This window comes from Lynx canadensis, chromosome D2, assembly GCF_007474595.2.
Source record: "Lynx canadensis isolate LIC74 chromosome D2, mLynCan4.pri.v2, whole genome shotgun sequence".
In the NCBI taxonomy this organism is placed as follows: Eukaryota; Metazoa; Chordata; class Mammalia; order Carnivora; family Felidae; genus Lynx; species Lynx canadensis.
The window spans coordinates 48,059,084-48,074,854 of NC_044313.2; the positions used below are offsets into that span (position 1 = coordinate 48,059,084).

General features: G+C 56.0%; 1 protein-coding gene across 3 annotated transcripts in view; it reads right to left on the minus strand.

Moving 5' to 3' along the window:
* Positions 1 to 484: 484 nt before the first annotated feature.
* ANXA11 (annexin A11) overlaps positions 485 to 15,771 on the minus strand; it is a 43,709-nt gene continuing 28,422 nt past the window's right edge. For all 3 annotated transcript variants that reach the window (XM_030335252.1, XM_030335253.1, XM_030335254.1), the window contains 12 exons: positions 15,361 to 15,753; positions 13,959 to 14,046; positions 13,654 to 13,748; positions 12,832 to 12,945; positions 10,983 to 11,073; positions 10,533 to 10,612; positions 10,340 to 10,396; positions 7,947 to 8,040; positions 4,623 to 4,718; positions 3,602 to 3,660; positions 3,314 to 3,436; positions 485 to 1,335 (listed from right to left, as the gene is read on the minus strand). In XM_030335252.1, coding sequence (XP_030191112.1) covers positions 1,276 to 1,335; positions 3,314 to 3,436; positions 3,602 to 3,660; positions 4,623 to 4,718; positions 7,947 to 8,040; positions 10,340 to 10,396; positions 10,533 to 10,612; positions 10,983 to 11,073; positions 12,832 to 12,945; positions 13,654 to 13,748; positions 13,959 to 14,046; positions 15,361 to 15,753 — 1,350 coding nt within the window. In that variant the 3' untranslated portion in view covers positions 485 to 1,275. The remainder of the gene's footprint in view (positions 1,336 to 3,313; positions 3,437 to 3,601; positions 3,661 to 4,622; positions 4,719 to 7,946; positions 8,041 to 10,339; positions 10,397 to 10,532; positions 10,613 to 10,982; positions 11,074 to 12,831; positions 12,946 to 13,653; positions 13,749 to 13,958; positions 14,047 to 15,360; positions 15,754 to 15,771) is intronic.

The following is a 15,771-nucleotide window of genomic DNA, read 5'->3' on the forward strand; positions in this document are numbered from 1 at the left end:
CCTCTAACACTACTGACCAAGGGGCCAAAGGCCCACCAGGACCACAGCCACGAGCACCTCTCAGACCGAAGGGTCCCTAAAGGGAGGCGCCAGTCTTGTGCCTCTCTGGGTTGTCCCCACCCTCCTCTCCGGCGCCTGGCCGGGAGGACTGCCCCAGGAGTCCCACACACACCCTCTTGCCCGTGCTTCTTCCTCAGGACCCGGATGAAGGACCACACTCTTCTACCTTGTCCTCAGTGGACTACACCACACCCGTATCTGACCAAACTCCACACATCACTTCAGCAGCTGGGCCCTGGGCACGGATGTCGGGAACCTCCCTTCTCATTCCTTACAAGCCGGGGCTCCATAAATCACCCACGCTCAGGATTTCCTGAGCATGTTTCTACTTAAAGTCATATACACTTGCACTGGCTATTAAGGCCGAAACCCAGAGCTGCAGGCAGAATCGGGAGGCAGGAGAAAACAAGCTGGCACCAGGGAAAACATTTCCAAAATGTTCCAGAGCTGGCTGACTTTAATTTAGAAAGTTTTTGGCTATTGACATCCAGGTTTAAGGCACATTCACGTAATTTACACGAAGCCCTGTCACTGGCAGGGAGCTGGCCGTGTCCTCATGGCTTCGCACAGAAGAAGGAACAGATGAGTTTCTGGCCTTTTTCTTCTTCTTCTTCTTCTTTTTTTTTTTTTTTTTTTTTTTTTTCCTTTTCTAAGAAAACTCTAAGGAGTGGGTTTGGCAATGACAAAGCTGATGACACATTCTCACCAGATGCAAAGATTACTGCCAAAGGTCTTCCCTTTTACTCCTTACCGAGGACACGGTGCTCCCCAGCCAGCCTCTCTGACCTGAAACGTGCACGCAGCACAGACCTGTATGCATCTGTCTGGCAGGGACTATTATAAAAAAAGATGCCTCCAAATAAAAATGAAAAATTACAGGACTAATATGAAGCCAAGAGTCTCAGCCACAAGCAAAAGGGGATGACTGCATGAGTCGAGAAATAAAACACGTACTTCAGCAGCAAGCGGCCGTGAGGGCTGGGGAGGGGAAGGCACCCTGAGGGAGGGAGGGACCCAGGTCCTTCAGCTCGAGCATGATATACGGAGCAGGAGAGGTGGCGGAGGATGGGCCAAGGCTCTACGGACGGACGGGCGGCACTGGGGCACCTGGGGGGCTACTCTGTGGATTTGTTAGAAACAGATGGACATTCTCTTGACCTTTTCCTGGCATCGCTGTTGCCCGCAGGCGGACAGAAGGGAGCCACCAGTCACAGCTCAGTCGTTGCCGCCACAGATCTTCAGCAGAATCTTCTGGTAATCCCCTGAAGTGTCTCCCTGATCGCAGAAACAAGGAAAACATCAGCTGAGGGAGCTGTGGCCCAGTTTCGGCCTCCTATCTTCTGATTTTCTTCTGCCCTGAGCGCTTTTACAGAGAGGCAGGCCCCACGGGGGAAATTCCCCATCACGTGGGTCCCGCGGCAAGAGCGGCTCACTCGTACTCTGCGTCACTGGCGACCCAAACCCAGTGTGGTGCGGTTCGGCTTCCCCAAACCCCCGCTGAAAAAAACAGAGCTGCACTCACCCCAGTGATCAAAGTCGTAATTTGAAAAATAAATACACAAAAATTATAAAAAGCTCCCCCCAAGCCCCTAACTCTGAGCTAACTCGTGGTGGTCTCTCCCCAGTGCAGTGTCATCGTGCTAAATTGAGACTGCCCCTGATGCGGCACTAACTGTGCTCTGGAAGAGTAATCTCCTGTGGCAGGAGCGTCCGCTGCTATTATTCGGGTATCCCAGCTCAGGGGCGCCTGGGTGGCTTAGTCCATTAAGCGCCCAACAACTCAGGTTATGATCTCACGGTTCGTGAGCTCGAGCCCCACATCAGGTTCTCTGCTGTCAGCTCAGAACCCACTCTGGATCCTCTGTCCCCCCCTCTATCTACCCTCCTTCACTCGCATGTGTGCACTCTCTCTCTCTCTCTCTCTCAAAAATAAATATTAAAGAAAGAAATTAATATGCAGAACACAGTTAGCTAACTTCCTTTTTTTTAAAAAAAAGAGTTTTATTGATTTATTTTAAATAATTTTATTTATTTTAAACTAATTTATTTTTTAAGTAAGTTCTATGCCCCAGATGGGGCTTGAACTCACGACCCTAAGATCAAGAGTCGCATGCTCTACTGACTGAGCCAGCCAGGTGCCCTTCACTTAGCTAACTTCTCATCATTTCCTTCTACCGTTTCTTTCCTCAGGGGTGAGGCCTATGGCGTCTTCCAGTAGCCCACGGGCACACAAGACCCACTCTGTGAATAATTACTAATCCTCTGCTATCAACATCATCATTTTTATAGCCAGGAAATGGAGATTAGCTGTTCTCCGCGACAGGCCCAACATCAAATTTGAGGGAGTCTGAAATCAGAACCTGGTTGTGGTGACTTTGCTTTCAAGGCTCATGTGAGTTCAGAATTTAATGGTCAGAGACTCCCCCCACCACCCCACCCCGCCCCACCCCCCCGCCACCAACAGGAATGCATTTTGTCAGACCAGCCCTGGAACACGGTGATAAGAGTAGCTAGCGTTTCTTAGACATGTCACATGTCATGACGTGCTTTATAGGGGCTGTCTCAATCAAGGCTCCCCGAACTCCTGGGGGGAACTATAATTATCCCCATCTTGGGGATGATGGAACTGGGGTTCAAGGAGGGTGAGGAACCTGCTTGAGGTCACACAGTTAGCAAGTGGAAGAGCTGGGCTGGACTCCAGTCTGATGAGGAACCGCGTTCCTGCCCCAGGGCAAGGGGCACCCTCGGGACCTCATGGATAAAGGACGGCTGAGTGGAATGACTGTGACCCCGGGGCCCTGTTCTCAAGTGCCTTCTTATGCTGCCCCTGCCATGAGGCTGGGTGAAGGAAGTACTTGTCAGTGGGCTGAGCTCCAGGGAGCCTCGGGATGGGAGTCCTCACTGACGGGTCAGGGTCACAGGGTGACCAAGTACCCAGGTGGGGAGGCCCTGCGTTTTCTCACACACCGGTGTTTGCGCTCCCCCTCTTTCCACTTACTGAGCAGCAGGTGTGCTGGAGGCTGGGGAGATAGGGACGGGGCGCCACGCAAGGTCAAGGCCCAGCCTGCCTCGGGAGCTTACAACAGTCTGGGGGCAACCGGACAAAGAAGCAGAAGCTGAAGAGGGCCAAGTACGCAGCCCACAGGCAAGATGCCCGTGCAGGGCAGAGGCCAGAGTTCTGAGCAGGGAGGTATAGGAACGATGCGGGTGACCAGGGAGGTCCACAAGCATCCATCCCCCAGAGGGCCCTTACCGCAATGTCGTGGTACAGCGACTTGCCGTACAGCCGCTTATACTCCATTCTGATGTCCAGGAGGTCGATCTCGCTGCGAGACACCATGATGCGAATCAGGGTCCGGTCCTTCGTCCCCGCTCCCTGGAAAGAGTCCACCAAGGGCGTGAGCAGTGGGCATCCTTACTGTCCCACGCTCCCGCTGTGGGCCCTCTGTCCTCTTAGCTGAGGGGTGGCTCTCCTCGGGCCCCAGTCATGGGAGGGGCTGAAACTCCCCCACCCAGACCCCTGCTTGTGGGAGGCACATACCCTCATGGCCTTGTTGAGCCTTTCAGCAAAGAAGGCTGGGGTATTCTTGAGACATTTCACTAGAAGAGAGAAACAGCATAACTCAATCTGCAGAAAACTCTCAGTCCGAGGGGCCTCAGAGAGAGCGAGTGTCCTTCCAGGAGGCCGCACGTGATGCCCGTCACTGCATCCACCTTCCTCTCCCCATTTCTCCTCCAGGCTCAATTATCTGTGATCTTGGCTCCGGCTCTTTGGGATAGAATCACGCAGGGCCTAGAAACCAACCTCAGCCTCCTTCCCGGCAACCCATGTGGTGAAAGGAGCCATGTAGGGAAGAAGCATGGCTGGTGACGGGGAACCGCGTTCCTGCTCCAGCGCGAGGGGCAGCCTTGGGACTGGGACCCTCACGGAGAAAGGACGGCTGAGTGGAATGACTGTCTCCTTAGAGACCTCAGGCCACGATCCTTACCTCAGAGAGGACACGCCAGGAAACGAGGAGCCAAAGATGGGCAGACTGCTACGTCCCCACAGGGTACAGGGAGGTCACGAGGGCTATGCAGCTGGGGCCCAAGCCCTGACGGTGGGCAGAAGTGAGCCCACCCGGCCCTGTCCTGAAGGGGACGGCCCCGCACTGTTCTGGGAGCTAAGCCAGCTTTCCTTAGCAAGGGCCTGTTTTGCTGTTGCAAGTAAAAATCTTTCCACGTGTTTCCATCACCGACATCTGACAACTGCCTGCAGGGATGTATTTTTAGAGGGAACTTGGCAGGATGTGAGTCATCTTCCTCCGGGAGAGGAGCTGGCTGCCCCCCCGCGAGTGCCCGCGCACCACGGCTCCCTTCCCCGGAGCTGCGCCCGAGACACAAACAAGACACCTCGGGGGCAGCAGGAGGGGCGGTGCGGCAGTGAGCGGGGAGCGGTCTCGTTTCCCACCAAGGAGGCCCAGGATTCAGCATCTTGGATCACGTGGTTCGCTAGCTACCCCTCAAGCAGAGAGCGGTGAGCACCCTGAAACCGACAGCGCCGGCGACCCCAAGACACCGACCCACGGCCAGCATGCCCTGCTCCAGGTCCCCGGACATCTCCCGGCAGATGCTCTTCTCAATGTCTCGACCCGTCATCCGCTGGTACTCGTTGAAAACTAGCGGAAAGAGAGGGAACAAGTTACGGACTGAATTCTGTCCCCCGAAATCCACATGGTGGAGTCCTAACCGCCGGTGCGCCTCAGAACGTAACTGTATTTGCAATGCAGACTTTAGAGAGGTGATTGAGTTAAATGAGGCCCTTACCAGGGCGCCTGGGTGGCTCAGTTGGTTAAGCGTCCGACTTCGGCTCAGGTCATGATCTCCTGGTTCATGAGTTCGAACCCTACATCGGGCTCTGTGCTGAAGCTCGGAGCCTGGCGCCTGCTTCGGATTCTGTGTCTCCCTCTCTTTCTGCCCCTCCCCAGCTTGCACTCTGTCAAGAGTGCACTCTCTCTCTCTCAAAAATAAATAAACATTAAAACAGAATTAAAAAAAAAAAAATTGAGGCCCTCAGTGTGGGCCCTAATCCGATCTGACTGGTGTCCTTATAAGAAGAGATTTGGACACACGAGGAAACACCAGGGACGTCCACAGAGAAAAGATCGTTTTAGAACACTCCAAGAAGCTGGCCATCTGCAAGCCAAGGAGAGGCCTCCGAGGCTGACACCTTGATCTTGGACTTCCAGCCTCCAGAACGGTGGGAAAGTAACTACCTGTTGTTTAAGTCACTCGGTCTGTGGTAGTTTGTTGTGGCATCTGGATCAAACTGACACAGGACACACGGTAAGGAGGCCACCCCGACTCGCCAGAGCCCCCCTTCTCCCCTCTGCCTGCAGCACCCCACGTGGCCCCACTGACCGTGCCCACCCAGCTCTCGAGTTGGCCAGGGTCTTCACCCCACGTGACGTGTGCCCCCAACTCCCGCCTGCTCGTGTGATCCCCTCACCAGACTGCTTTCCCAATCACACCTTACTACCCCACCCAGGACCCCTCTACACACACCAGCAGAATGTTTGCTCTCTTCCCAAATCCTTTCCCGTCTCCAGGCGGACTATATGTGCTAACTCCTATCCGGCCCACACAGCCTGCGCTAGGACAGGCCAAGAACCCACGGGAACAGGACCCGAGGTTCCTAGAGAGGCAGATGGCACAGTAGCGACTTAAGTCCTAACTCTGGCTCTGCCCCCGGAGATTAATCCTCCCTTCTCCTGCCCGGGTCTCCCTTTCTATCACTGCTCCCTAACCTTGGGGCATTTGCCCCTCTGTGTTGTGAATTCTGCTGTACCTGTATTGGTCTTCGTTACTTCCTATTTTCTTCAGATCAGCTCCTCTTGTTCCCCTAAGTAATAATATTTTTGAAACCACACGTTCGAGGTACTACTTATGTATTCTATACGCATTGAAATAAATAAAGACCAAGATGGAAATCTGTTCCCTCATGCTCCGTGACAGCGTAGTGGAGGGATTAAGAAGTGCTCTGGAGCCAGGGCCCAAGTTCAGACCTGAGCTCTGCCACGTGACCGGCTGGGTGGTGGCCTAACTTCCCACCGGCCCCGCACCGCCCCGTGGCTTCTCCCCAATCTGTACCAAGGGGAGAACATCAGCACCTGCTGAATGCAGTACAGCCTGGGGCACGTACGGAACGGGTGCCTGCGTTTTCACTCGGGCTCCCACCGTGCCGCTGAGTGTGGCTGTCATTCCCGGTCCTCACCGCCTCACATACTAGCCTTTCCCACACAGCTGGCCTCCAGGACTCCCCTCCCCTGGGTGTTCCTTCACAGCCAGCTGTGATGGCCATGGCCCTGTCCTCCGCTGGTTTCTCTGCAGATCCCCTCCAGAGGGAACCTCTTGCGGTCCCAAAGCCTCAAGCACCGATGACCCACTCAGAACTCCCAAGCTTCCATCTGGAGTGTAGGCGTCTCCTGACCTCCAGAATCCTAAACCCAGTGGTCCACCTGGAATCTCTGGACAGAGGCTCCCGACTTCTTTCCCTCCTAAAGCCTGCTCCGCCCACAGCTTCCCGATCTCGGGGGAGAGGCAGCCACTCTGCTCCTCCTCCAGCCACCCTCCACGCTTTGCTTCTCTCACACCCCACGTCCAAGGGTCAGCAAACAGGGCCAGAATCTGCCCCTCCCCGCCCCGCCCCTGCCACCCGGTCCGGGCCACCAGCCTCCTGGCTGCTCTGCCACTGAACCCTCCACCCTTGACGACACAACAGCCAGTGAACACGCAAAATCTAAGTTAAATCACCTCCCTCCTCCACTCTGAGCCCTCCAGGCCCTCTGGCTTTATTCTGGATGAAAACCTAAGTCCGTGCAGTTGTCCCCAGGGCTGCCCACCACTCTGATCTCGTCTCCTCTGGCTCTCACTCATGCCACCCGCCCCAGCCTCAATGACCCCCTTTGCTGGGAGCCCCCCTGCTCAGGGCCTTTGCACCTGCAACTCTATCATGTTTTCATTTTTTAAACAAGCTTTATTTATTTTGAGAGAGAGAGGGAGAGAGAGAGAGAGAGAGAGAGACGGCACAAGTGGGGAAGAGGCAGAGAGACAGAAAGGATTTCAAGTAGGCTTCACAATGTCAGCGCAGAGCCTGATGTGGGGCTTGAACCCATCAACTGAACCGTGAGATCATGACCTGAGCCGAAACCAAGAGTCATTCGCTCAACTGACTGAGCCACCCAGGCGCCCTTACTCTGTCATGCTTTTAACTCAAATGTCATTACCTCAGCAAGGACCACCCCAAGCACCATCCCTGACCCGTGTACCATTTTCTATCCCCGTTTCCAACTTTATTGTTCATTTCTAAAGGATTTGCCATCTGGCACAGACTTTATTTCGTTTTTGTTTACTGCCAGAATGCGAGCCTCAGGACAGCAGAGATTCCATGGTGCTGTTCCCTACCGCTTCCCCACACCTCCTCCTTGACCTGGCACATGGCAGGAGCTTGGCTTATAAGTGCTGAGTGAAGGAGTAAATAAATGCTACTTTTGTACAATGTACGATTTTTCTGCTTATGTTTTTATGCAGGCGCTGGATAACTTGGAACAGGTGCCCTTGAGGGCTGCCTGAATTCTAATTTCCACGTTCTGGTGTAGAAAGACACCAGCACACAGGAGGCTGCCATTCCTCTCACCTCTTCCTTTGCTTTCCTCCCGAACCAGATGCACGCAGAAACTCGGGAAACCCACCAATAAGATCTTTTAAATCACCACCAGGGGGCTCCTTTAAGGTGGAGTAAAGCTCCACGCAGAGTAGGATTGCCCAGTGTTCCTGCAAGCTGTCTCCCCATCATATCTTGTCTGCTCTTATCTATCTGGCCCCAGGGAGGCCTGGGACTGCCTTACCTGCCACCAGGTGGGCCCGGCTCCGGGAGCACAGAATTGCGTTGAACTTGGATTCATCTGTCCCCAAGCGGTTCTCCCCAGCTGCATACAGCTCCTAGACAGATGGGAAAATGGCCAGGCAACGCAGGCCTCACCCCAGAGACCAGGCCCAGGCCACCTAGGACGGCCCTGCAGGCCCAGAGGGGAAAGAAATGGGAGCACACCCTGGCCGTGCTCCCTTCACCGCGTGGAACTAGCCAGCATTCACACATCCTCTCGCTGGCAACACAGAGGATTCGGAGGCAGGGTAGTGGGAGGGGCAGGGCACAGGGATGGGACACCCTGGACCAGGAGAACCGAGGCCGACTGGGGCCAGGACAGGCAAGGAACAGCTTTAACCCAAGCAAGGGAGTAGCAGCACAGGGGCAAAACAGAATGAGGGCCGGGCTACCAACTTGCCGCGGGACTCTAGGCAGGCCACCGGCCCGCTCAGAGCCTCACTTCCTCATCTTTAAAATGTGAAGGTCAGATTAGATCCAGGGTCACAAACTTGAAAGCCCAAAGGGGTCAGCTGGGTAATTGAAATGAGAGAAACGGGCCAGTTGTCAGGCCAGGGGGTGGCGGGGACTGAGGCCAACCACGGGGAGCGGCGAACGCTTCTCAGCACCTGCCGTGCACTTTAATAGAGAAGCTAGGCTCAGAGCCGCCAGAAATCCAGATTTCTATGTAAAATTTCCCAGTCTTTATAAGCAGTTTCCCTATCTATAAGGGGGAACACACGAAACAATAAATATTATGACAACTGATAGACTCCAACCGTAGATGTGGGATTTCATGTGACAGGTGCTTTCCCTGCGTTTCACTGCGGGTACCATGATGTTTGCAAACGGGCAGAATTTGCACTTGCCTGTTAAATCCTTGAAAGTTTGAGCCCAAAATATTTGCCAACTTGCAACCCCAGTACCAGATGGCCCGAAGGTGCCCTCTAGGCCCCAGGTAGTGGCTCTTGGACCTAAAGGCACCGAGAGCCAGGAGAGGAGGGCAGCCACCAGGGGCCTGGAGATCCCATGGGTCAAGGTGAGGCAGGAGCAGGTCTACAACTAAGAAGACAGAAAAGCAGGCACAAAACCAAGAAACGGAGGCAACTTCTGCCTCAGCTAGGGAATGGACTATCTAGGAAACAAGAAAACAGGAATAGGAAAATTCCCACTGGGATAAGAGCCAGAGCCTGGGAGCTTGGGGGTGCCCAGCCCTATGTCCAGAAACGGGAACGGATGTCGCAAGCCAAGGAAATGTTAGGATAGGCCCTGCAGGAGGGCATCTGGGATGCTGTCTGGGCACAGGGAACAAGCCAGGAGTTTGGGCCCTTATCCGGTCTCTGCCTCCAGGTTTCTCTGGGCACAAGGCTCAACCTTTTTGAGGTTCAGTTTCCCTGTGTGGAAGGAAATGGGCCAGAGCAGACGAGCAGCTGCCGTCTAGCCCTAAAAAGCGGGCCCTCCACAGAGGTCGCCTTCAATCTGGCAGACAGCAGAGGTGAGGTGACCACTGGCAGCTTCTGGTGGGTGCCGGGCTGGGGGTGGCAGGAGTGATGAAAGGGGAGAGGCGAAGCCAGCTCTGTCTCTCCAGCCAGCACTGCTGTGGTCTGAGCTCATTAGGGGGAAACCCAAACTGCCCTAGAGAGGCACTCAACGCCTGGACAAAGAGGCGCAGCGAGAGACCTTCGCCTTTTGTCCGCAATCATACCAGGCTGGGGAAAAGGGCAGAATTCTCAGGCTGCACAACGAATGTGACAGCTGGCTCCTAGGCTCAGACCTTCAAAAGCATTATGAGGCAAGTGTAAAGTCTGCCTGTTTGCAAACATAATGCTATATGCAACCAAACACAGGAAGAGGACCAGGTCACATGACATCCTGCACCCATAACTAACCTACCAACTCTTGCAATACTTACTATCTCTCGGGTTGGCTCTGAGAAGGGATCAGGAAGGGGGGGCGGGTAGAGGGGGCGGGATAAAGATAGAGAGGCGGCTGGAGCCCAAGCCCGGAGTCGCTCAAGGTCACACGGCTGATAAGCAGCAGAGCCCATCTGCCCATCCCAGAGCTCCTCCCTCCAGCAGCAAAAAAGTGGGGGGAAGGGGAGGGCGCCTGTGTGGCTCAGTCGGTTAAGCACCTGGCTCTTGGTTTCTGCTCAGTCATGATCTCACGGTTCGTGAGTACAAGCCCCGCTTCGGTCTCTGTGCTGAGTGTGGACCTGCTTGGGATTCCCTATCTCCCCCGCCCCCCCTCCCCGCCTGCCCCTCCTGTGTGTTCTCTCTCTCTCAAAATAAATAAACTCAAAAACAAAAAGAAATAAAGTGGGGGGGGGGCACACCCCGACGCAGGAAGCCCAGGAGGGGCCCTGGCCAGCACACCCACCTGGGCGTCTCTCTGGACGAGCGACATGTCCACACTGGTGCTTTCATCCCGGTTTCCCTGAAAGGAAGCAGGACGTGTGGTCAAGTCTCCACCCTGCGGTTGTGTACCTGCTCCGTCCCCGAGCCCTCTCCTTGCTGCTCACAGGTCCACCCCGCTCCGCTCTGAGCCCCGAGCTCTGTCGCGGGAAAGGTACCTGAGACAGAGAGATGAGGAGCCGCTGGAAGTGCCCTGATGTGTCGCTTCGGATGGCCTCCTCCAGGGTCTTTTTGAATTCTGAAAGGGAGACACAGAGAAGGCCCCCCCTGCAGCCGCAGTCGCCAGCCGGCACTGGCAGGAGAAGGGCGCGGGTGCGAGGAGAGAGGTGTCTACACGGCCCTTCAGGGACACAGGGGCTGTGACCTCCAGGCCCGCCTGGCCTGGCCCAGGCCACACCCAAGAAGTTCTCCCCCTCATCCCTCCCTTACCTCAGTCACCTGCCCCGTGAACAGCAGGCAGGGGCGGGTCTTGGATGAAAGCCCCATGTGTTGGGGGAGGCAGAAGATGAGGTGATAAGAAGGCCAGGAAAGTTTAAGAGGCCATGGGAAAGGGTGTGGCCGGGGCCCAGAGAGCACAGGAGTGTGCGGAGGGCGGGTGCCAGCCTAACCTGTTTTGTAGGCTCTGCTTAATTCCCGGATGTGCTCGTTGTTGCGGGAAGCAAAGATCTCGATCAGACAGGCTTCGTCCGTGCCAGCCCCCTGAGGTGGCAGACAACACAAACCACAGGCTTGTCACCGCTCCCTCACCAGCATCCAGGGAAGGAGCCGGTGCCCTATGCCCCACGGCATGAATCCCAGAAGCAGCGGCCGCCAACACAGCCACACGCCCCTGCTTGGCTGCTGAGGCCCCAGGCCCAGAAAAGTACCACATAGTGACAGCGACATGGTGATGGAGCACAGATCACATGAAGGGCCACCCCACTGCACCACCAGGAAACTGAGCAGAGAGGTGTAGTGACTTCTCCAAGGCCACACGGTGAATGGGGGGGGGGGGGTTGAGATGCGGACCCAGATCTGTTTTTATTCCAAGTTCGGCCAATGAACGAGACGAGAAAACAACTGAAAAACGGGTATAAAGCAAGAGCAGACGTGTGGACAAATGTGAGTCCCAGACTGGACTGTGGAGAATCTAAAGACATCTAGAAGAGGCAGCAACAAGGGCGAGAGAGATGACCAACCACGCCAGGGACAGGGAGAGAGCCGAGGACACGGTCAGCATCCTGGCTGCTAGGCTGGCTTGAATCTTGGTCTGCTGCTTATTAGCTGTGTGACCATGGGCACCTTCCTTAACCTCTCTGTGCCTCAGGTTCCTCGCGCATCAAATGGGAACAACGCTAACACCTAACTCCTGGGAAGTCATGGGGATTAAATGAGCTACGCGTGTAAAGCACTTAGAACGTGCCAGTCACAGGAAGTACACCACAGGGTTAGCTACTTTCACGATTACCACTGCTGTTAGATTACTTTGAGCTTACAAAGAGCTTCGGTTAGCTACCATGCCCGGCCCTCACCACACGCCACAAGAAAGAACATCCACATTCCCGTTTTACAGATGCTCAAAGACACATAGCTTGTCAAGGACAGACGACCCCAAATCTGTGTTGTTTCCTATACTCAACAATTGCCTCCACCTCACGCGGCTGGCTGGGGGGCAGGGGCTGGGCTGAGGTCTGGGCTGCCATCCCCAACTGCCTCCCGACACGTCTCTAGAAGCGGGCATGTCTGAGGATTTCGGCAGGGTCCTCTCTCCCTCCGGGCTCCGTCCTGAATTCTCTGCCTCTCCTCTTGGGGGCAGGAAAAGTCTTTCTGCCTATCAGGCCCTCTGAAAAATGATGGATTCCTTCTGGAGCCCCTGTTCAATTCACAAGGGTGTCCTCCTTCTGTGGGAGCCGCCTCCTCCCCATCCACTGGACTGGGGGCAGATATTAACCCTAACTAGGTCAGTCAGAATCTGACTCTATGTGAAATTTGGACCGAGGGACAGCTTGTCTCTTCTGTGGCTGAACCTCATAGGTAAATGGAGTGGGGTCAACAGGGGTCCTCTGCCCCAGCAGATGAAGAAAGAAGGGGACACTCAGGAAGCAGCAAAGACCGGAGAAATCCTGCCTGGGTCCCTGCCCTCTGCTAATAACAGAGTCCTAAATGAATAAGGACGGCACCACCCAGGGCCTCATATCCCTCTTCCTATCACGATGTCACCAGCTTCCTCTACAACCTAGCTGCCACCATGCTTTTCAGATGGAGAGACCCGGATGCTCCCCGATGATGAATGATACCTGTGCTGCCTCCCGGAGAAGTCATGAGAACTTGGGCTCCACCTGAGAGGGTCCAGGAGCCACACTCACAACAGCGGCTAACGAACGGGTTAAGCCACACCATGCAGGCCAGGGAAAGGCCTGGCCTTTGCACGCCCATGCGTGCAAGCGGACACACACGTGAACATGCACACGTACATACCTTGATGGCATCCTTGATCTCATAAACGTCAAAGAGGACCGGGGTCTTCATTAGAGCCAAGACTGTCCTCTCGAAGTTTCCTGACAGTTCAGATTTCAGATCTTTGATCAAATCCTGGTCGAATATTCAAACAAACAAACAGACCGATCTTGAGAATCCACAGGTCTGGGGACCAGCGGCATCTGCGTCAGAGAAGCCAAATCTCAGCCAGCCCAGACCTGCGGAGCCGGGGCCTCCACGTGAGCCAGCTTCCCAGGGGACCCAGGCACAGTCAAGTTGCAGAAGCACAGGGCTAGGACACCAGCCTGTTCAATTCAGCCAGTGTTTACCTAAGATTCGAAAGCCCAGAAGTTCAAAGCACGTCCCACTGCATTTGTTCAGAGCTGAAAGCCTTTTCCTTCAAAGCTCTGTCAGCTACACCTCCTGGGGCGGTCGTGATGAGGGCAGGGCCTAGCAGCCTGGGTCTCCAGGAGGGAAAACAGGCCAGGTGGGAGCGGAAGGGCAATGACTTGTCCGCAGTCTCTGTGAGTCATGGCAGAGCCAGGGCTAGAAGCCGGATCTCCAGGCGCCTCTCATCAAACCTCACCCCCTTGGCCTTTGAGATTTCCCCCTCAGAGTATCCTTCCGCTCTAGAAAATGCCATGAGCCGAGAGGCCACCACTGGGCGGGCAGCAGGAAGCGCCCTAATGGGCCTTACTGCCCATCCCGGAGATCTAGACTCGCTTGGCACCAAGGAAAAGCAAGGGTGAGTAGGGCTGTGCTGGAGGACACGCCTCAGTCCGGCGGGGAGCAGGCCTCCCTCTGCCCCGCAGTCCCCCTCACCTTCCCGTAAGCGGTCTTGAAGGACAGGAGGATCTGCTGCCGCTGCTTGTTGGAGCGACTCCCCAGGCAGTCGATGATGGCCTGCTCGTCAGTCCCTAGGGAAAGAAGAGGTAGGTGTGGGCAGGGCTGCGGTCGTGGGGCCACCCTGGCCTGGGCCCTCCAATTCTCCTGGACGTCCCAACCGCACCCCCGTGTCCTCCTCCTCTCCCGCCACCACTGGGACCGGGTTCCCTCTTCCAGGCAACCCCGCAGGGGGCCCGGCGAGCCAGGGGCCGTGAGGATGTCGCCCACCGGGGGTTTCTCACCGAAGCCTTTCATAGCCTTCCGCAGAACCTCAGCATCACGCAAGGGGTCAAAGCCGGGAGCATCTGTGATGGTGCCTCGGTTTCCAAACTGCTCGGACAAACATCTTAGGTAAGATGGCGTATCTCCGAAACGCAAGACTTCCCCAGCCCAGACTCTGGAAGTGCCCTGACCACCACAAGTTGGGGTACCCGAAGGAGCCTGCGACCAATTATTGAGTGGGCCTACGGCGATCATTTCGTGTCCTCGTGTTCCGGTACTGAGCTTTCTGCCTGGCTCCTGCGGCTAGGAGCCCCACTCTAGCTGAGTCCTGATGCTGAAAATCTGCCCTCTGCCCAGGTTCTGCAGGACTGGGCCTGGGTTCCTGATGAAGGGGGAGGCCCCGGGAGCAGGGGCCACTGGCCTCTTCTTGATAACTCACTGCCACAGCGCACGTGAGCGTATATTCGGGTCTTCCTGACAGGGTCTGGGTGGTCCGTGCAGCACAGCACCTCTGTGCAAATGAGAAAAAGGTTTTCCCCCCCAGAAATGCAGGTGCCCAGCCTTCGCGATGGTACACCCAGCCCCGCCACCTCCTGGGCTAGTGCTGATTTCCAGGCTCTGTGACCCGCCTGCCAGACTTCTTCCTCATGCTAACAGCCGTACTCCCGGCAAGCAAATTTTCCTGCCTAAATGGTCTGTTGGTGGACTACCTCCTGTGGCCAGTACAACGCCGGTTTTAACAGAATTAAGGAGAGAAGCTCCGAGAAGGGACGAGGGGGAAGGCACAGGGAGGACAGAGAGTAGGGCGGGAGTAGGGGATTGTGGGGGCAGGGAAGACAGAGACCCTCAGTCTAAAAATAGTAGTCCAGCACTATGCTTGGTTGGTTTGGCCACGTAACCATGACAATGAATTCTAGGCCCTGCAAACATGAAATGCTCTCCAAAATGAGCCCAGAGCAGTCCCGAAGGAACCGCCAACACCCTTCCCTCGCCAAGGGAGGTTTTAAGAATCCTCTAAACCCAGCCTGAGAGGCACCTCAGGGGACTAAAGGCTAAGCGCTGTTGGGCACAAAGCCTTGAGGCCAGCGGCCCGGCAGCTCGGACAAAACACAGAGCCCGGGCAGTAAATGACAAAGGAGTGACGAGAACCCCAGGACATTCAGATCCAACTCGCACATGGAACATCTAACCGAACTGGGAGAAACAGGCCGGCTCCCTCAGGTCTTTTCAGAGCACAAACCAGGGGTGGGGGGTTTGAGAGAACGCAACACCCTGTTAAAACAAGATGTTATGGGTGGAGGACCGAGCCCTTATCTGGCCCCTGCGCCCTCCCTGGCCTTGCCGGTGGAAGACACTATGCCACATGTCGCGGGCCTTTGGGGCCCAGGCCTGGGCAAAGGGCAGTGCAGGGCGGGCACTCACCTGGGCTGGAGGCACGGCAGGGGTGACGGTCCCAGACCCCAGGTATCCTGGGTAGCTTGGCACCGGCTGCTGCTGCTGCCCAGGAGGCGGCATCGGCGGCTGCCCGGGGTAGGTCATTGGCGGCTGTCCAGGGTAGGGCCCTGGGGGCTGCTGTCCAGGGGGCGGCATGGGCTGGCCTGGCACAGGGGCCCCTGGGTAGGGCGGATATGAAGGCATCCCGGAGGGCGCGTTTCCTCCAGGGGGCGGATACATTCCATATGGAGGAACAGGCTGCTGGGCAGACGGGGGCTGCCCGAAACCCCCAGGGGGGATGGGAGGGTAACCACCCCCGGGGGCCCCAGGGTACAGATTTGGCACGTTGGCTCCTCCAAATGTCCCGGACATGTTGGATGCCTGGAAGTCCACAAAGCA